The sequence below is a fragment of the Eriocheir sinensis genome, chromosome 35 (genome assembly GCF_024679095.1).
Source record: "Eriocheir sinensis breed Jianghai 21 chromosome 35, ASM2467909v1, whole genome shotgun sequence".
Lineage (NCBI taxonomy): Eukaryota > Metazoa > Arthropoda > Malacostraca > Decapoda > Varunidae > Eriocheir > Eriocheir sinensis.
Window position 1 is genome coordinate 756,065 of NC_066543.1, and position 5,000 is coordinate 761,064.

General features: G+C 50.6%; 1 protein-coding gene across 1 annotated transcript in view; it reads left to right on the forward strand.

Annotated features, from left to right (window-relative positions):
• The window catches only part of LOC127007540 (neural cell adhesion molecule 1-like), a 165,017-nt gene that overhangs the window by 65,422 nt on the left and 94,595 nt on the right, over nucleotides 1-5,000 (forward strand). The window contains exons 3-5 of the mRNA XM_050878709.1: nucleotides 1,165-1,291; nucleotides 1,759-1,774; nucleotides 3,138-3,732. Coding sequence (XP_050734666.1) covers nucleotides 1,165-1,291; nucleotides 1,759-1,774; nucleotides 3,138-3,732 — 738 coding nt within the window. The remainder of the gene's footprint in view (nucleotides 1-1,164; nucleotides 1,292-1,758; nucleotides 1,775-3,137; nucleotides 3,733-5,000) is intronic.

Here is a 5,000-nt window from a genome sequence, read left to right on the forward strand (position 1 = left end):
GGCGACATGAGCGACAGCGGTGGGCGGAGGCTTCAGGCGGAGTAGCATCGGGGCCCTTAGTCGAGGAGGGGACATGCAGGCGGTGAAATATTACCTCGCCTTTAGATATTAGCAGCGCAAGCAATCCCCGAGCCACGCCGCGACGCACCCAGACAAATCGTTCCATTACCCGCTGATCCAGAGTGAAAAGCGGAGCGGTGCAGAAGCCTCCTCGCCGTCCTTCCCGTCTGAAGATAGCGTGAGCCCATCCGCCTCATGCCTGTCTGTCTGCCGGTCTTCCGCCCTTTTCCCGTTTCTCCTTCTCCGGTTTACACAGAATTTAGTACTAACGTTTGGCTTTTTCTGTGGTTACTTTTTTGTCTATTTTCCTTCCCCTCCTTTCGTTTCTTTTCTCCTTTCTGTTTCATTAGGAGTTTTCTTTTTTTTTTCCGTTTGTATTTCAGTTTTCTTCGTGTATGTCTATCGCCCCTACTTCTTCCCGTCTTCTTTTCCTTTTCTTCTTGTCTGTTTCTCAATTCCTTGTTCACGTTACATTATGGGTTTTTTTTTTCTGCGTACATATTACACACACCGCTCCGGTAGCTCAGTGGTAGAGCGCTGTGCTGCTAGGCTCCATGGTCTGGCAGGCTGAGGTTCGAACCCTGCTCAGGTGGATTTTTCCACTGACAGAGGAGCGGCTACTGTTCCACCTTCAGCAAGGGGTGTGGGGGTGGGGGGGTGAAGGTCCTGGCAATACCCAGAGATCGACTATAAGGAGATTGCCGGGGTCGGGAGGGTACTTGATGGTGATTGCTCGTGATCAGGCCGTGGGTGAATTACACACACACACACACACACACACACACACACACACACACACAGCCACATACGTAGGCGCTGATGCAACTCGCCCCGACGTATGCAGACGCGGCGGCCAAATGTTTACCTTTCGCACCTCACCGACACCTGCAAACACGAGTACCTGCGGGAGAGCCAATAATAAGAGCCGCTCCTGCACACCTACACCGCTAACCGGCAGAGTGATACGTGTTCTTTTCTCTTTCCCTCGCTACCTCCTTCCTGAAGCTACTACTACTACTACTACTACTACTACTACTACTACTACTACTAATGATAATCATGTTATCAGCAGTTTAACACACTTCTTTCTCTCTCTCCCCTTAGTGTGGTCCGTGACGGGCGTGGCGGGCCGCGCGAGTGACCTGCCCTGCTACCTCAACCCTCGCACGCCGGGGGACAGACCCAAGCTGATCCTCTGGTACAAGAGGGGGATCCGCACGCCGGTCTTCACGTGAGTACTAGCTGTCTGGATGTCTCTGTCTGTCTTTTTTTGTTTTGTTTTCGCCTTTAGTGTCAGTAGGCTTTCTAGGTGGGTCCCGTTATGGCGCAGGCAAGTGTTTATAGTGGCGTCATCTTGCTTGTCTCATGCTGCCCCCGGGAGCTCATCTTTGATCTAGTCTCTCTCTCTCACCGATGATGAAAAATGGAAGAAAAAATAAGTAATAATGATGATGAAGAAGAAGCTTGAGAAGAAGAGATAGACAAGAAAGACAGAGAGAAAGAAGACGAGGAATGGCAAATATAATAACAAAAAAGAAACAAAAAATACAGGTCCTTCCCCCTCCCCCCCCAAAAAAAAGGGGGGCTAAGAAACCAGCCATAGGAATCAGACATAGACACAGGGAGAGAGAGAAAGAAAGACAGACTGATGCATAAACTTAAGCCTCAATGAAAGAGTGTGTTGATGGGTTTCATTAGGGCCGCGGAGGAGGCTGTATCGTGGGAAGGGAACGGAAGGGAAGGGAAGGGGAGGGAAGGGAGAGGAAGCGGCCGAAGAAAATGGAAACAGTCTAGCCTATTGTTCAGGAAGAGGAGGAGGAAGAGGAGGAGGAGGAGGAGGAGGAGGAGGAGGAGGAGGAGGATTAGGAGGAGAAGGAGGCGGAGAAGAAGTTAAGTAGGTAAAGTTGTAAGGGTAGTGGTAGTAGTAGTAGTAGTAGTAGAAGTTCTTATATATTTCCCAACAAAACAAGGAAAGTAAGAATAATAATAATAAGAAGAAAAGAAGAAGAAGAAGAAGCAGGAGGAAGAGACAGAAGTGGAGGGCGAAGAGAAAGACGAGGAGGAGGAAGAGGAAGAAGAAGATCGAACAATTTAATCTTTACCATATTAAATTCCCTCACCCCGCACCATAATCATTTCTTCCATAAATATTTTCATGGTTATTTCTCCTACGGCGTTCACCTCTCCCTTTCTACGTCCCTCCCTATACAAGACTTTCTCCTTATTCTAATCCCCGGGCTGTCCGTCTTCCTAATGCAGGGACTGAATTAACCAGAGCCTTGCCTTTTTAAACCCTCCCCGTGGACTGGGTTTCCTTCCTCTATCTCTCTCTCTCACTGCCTTCCCATTCCTTCCCACGTCTCCTCTGGTTCACGTCTTCCAAGGGGGGACTATAGGAGTGTCTCGGAAACTCGACTAGCACGGAGGTTTGATGGATGATTAGTTATGTTTGAAAAAGTGGATAATGGTAGAAGAGAAAGCACTTGCCGTTGATTTTTCTTTACTGTTCTATATGTTTTGTGGACTTTCCTTAGGTTTGTTGGGGAATGTATCCTTATCTACTACTACTACTACTACTACTACTACTACTATTACTTCTACCACTACTACTGCTACTACTACAACTACTACAACTTCTACTACTACTTGCCTCCTCTTCCTTCTCCTCCTCCTCTACTCTGCTCTTCTTCCCTTCCTCTCTTCTCTCTTTCCCTTCACTCTTTTTCTTCCTCTCTTTATTTTCCAGCACAAGAATAAGCTACATCTCTTCTCTATTCTTCTCTTCCTTCTCTCTCTTCTCTTTCTCTCATATCCACTTTACTTTTCTTCCTTTCCGTCTCCTCTCTTTCCCTTTTCCCTTCTTTTCTTCCCTCTTCGTTTTCCTTCACATCTTCTCTACTCTTTTTCCCTTCACCTTTCCTCTCTTTCCCTTCTCCTTTTCTTTCATTCCCTCTTCCTTTTCCATTATATCATCTACTCTCCTCTTTTCCCCTCTCCTCTCCTTCATCTTCTTGGTTTCCCTTCTCCTTTCCCTTCCTCCTTCGTTTACCAGCACAAGTAAACCTAAGCACCTCTAGCCGCTCCTGTCCGTCCCGTCCCTGTCCGTCCCGTCCCTGTCCGTCCCGTCCCTGTCCGTCCCGTTCCTGTCCGTCCCGTCCCTGTCCGTCCCGTCCCTGTCCGTCCCGTTCCTGTCCGTCCCGTTCCTGTCCGTCCCGTCCCTGCCCGTCCCGTCCCTGTCCGTCCCGTTCCTGTCCGTCCCGTCCCTGCCCGTCCCGTCCCTGTCCGTCCCGTCCCTGTCCGTCCCGTTCCTGTCCGTCCTGTTCCTGTCCGTCCCGTTCCTGTCCGTCCCGTTCCTGTCTGTCCCGTCCGTGTCCGTCCCGTCCCTGTCCGTCCGTCTGTCTGTCCCGTCCCTGTCCGTCCCGTCCCTGTCCGTCCCGTCCCTGTCCGTCCGTCTGTCTGTCCCGTCCCTGTCCGTCCCGTCCCTGTCCGTCCCATTCCTGTCCGTCCCGTCCCTGCCCGTCCCGTCCCTGTCCGTCCCGTCCCTGTCCGTCCCGTCCCTGTCCGTCCCGTTCCTGTCCGTCCCGTTCCTGTCCGTCCCGTCCCTGCCCGTCCCGCCCCTGTCCGTCCCGTTCCTGTCTGTCCCGTCCGTGTCCATCCCGTCCCTGTCCGTCCGTCTGTCTGTCCCGTCCCTGTCCGTCCCGTTCCTGTCCGTCTCAGCAGTATGTCTTTTCAGCGTCCCACCGATTACCTTTGACGGCTGATAATCACTTCTGCGAACCGCCTTTCTCTCTCTCTCTCTCTCTCTCTCTCTCTCTCTCTCTCTCTCTCTCTCTCTCTCTCTCTCTCTCTCTCTCTTGATACCAGTAGACAAACAGCCGTGCAAGAGTGAAGATACGCGCCCCCTGCCTCTCTCTCTCTCTCTCTCTCTCTCTCTCTCTCTCTCTCTCTCTCTCTCTCTCTCTCTCTCTCTCTCTCACTCTCTCTCTCTCTCTCTCTCTCTCTCTCTCTCTCTCTCTCTCTCTCTCTCTCTCTCTCTCTCTCTCTCTCTCTCTCTTTTATATGTTAATGAAAAGCGCAAAATAAAAAAATAAAAACATCGTTTTGTGTGTGTGTGTGTGTGTGTGTGTGTGTGTGTGTGTGTGTGTGTGTGTGTGTTTTGATTCCTCGAATATGATAATTAACGAATATAAAATTACTGAAAAAATAATTATGACGCCCAACTCCTCCTCCTCCATTTCTTCCCCTCTTTCTTTCTCTTCCCTCTTCCTTCCTCCCCTTACCCATCCATCTACTTTGCTTCCTCTCTCTCTCTCTCTCTCTCTCTCTCTCTCTCTCTCTCTCTCTCTCTCTCTCTCTCTCTCTCTCTCTCTCTCTCTCTCTCTCTCTCTCTCTCTCTCTCTCTCTCTCTCTCTCTCTCTCTCTCTCTCTCTCTCTCTCTCTCTCTCTCTCTCTCTCTCTCTCTCCTCCTTCTGAGTCCATGTTTCCTCTTCCTTCCTCCCATTCCTTCTTCCTCCTTCCAAACCCCTTACCTACACTACCTCCTCTCTCTTCCTCTCTCCTCTCCCTATTCTTCCCTCCTCCCTTCCTGCTACCCTTCCTTTTCCCTCCGGTCTAACTCTTCTCTGCCATCCCTCTCCTCCTCCTCTCCTCCTCCACCTCCTGCCTCCTACTCTTCTATGCTTCTTCTTACCTCCCTCCTCCTCCTACTCCTCCTCCTCCTCCTCCTCCTCCTCCTCCTCCGGCACCGTTTAGTGTCCCGCCGCCACGCTGTAAATTCTTGGTTACTTAAACTTTCATGTTGTGGCTTCCCTCAGGCGTTTTACGGGTTGCCTAACTCTCGTAAAATACTAGTGTTCTCTCTCTCTCTCTCTCTCTCTCTCTCTCTCTCTCTCTCTCTCTCTCTCTCTCTCTCTCTCTCTCTCTCTCTCTCTCTCTCTCTC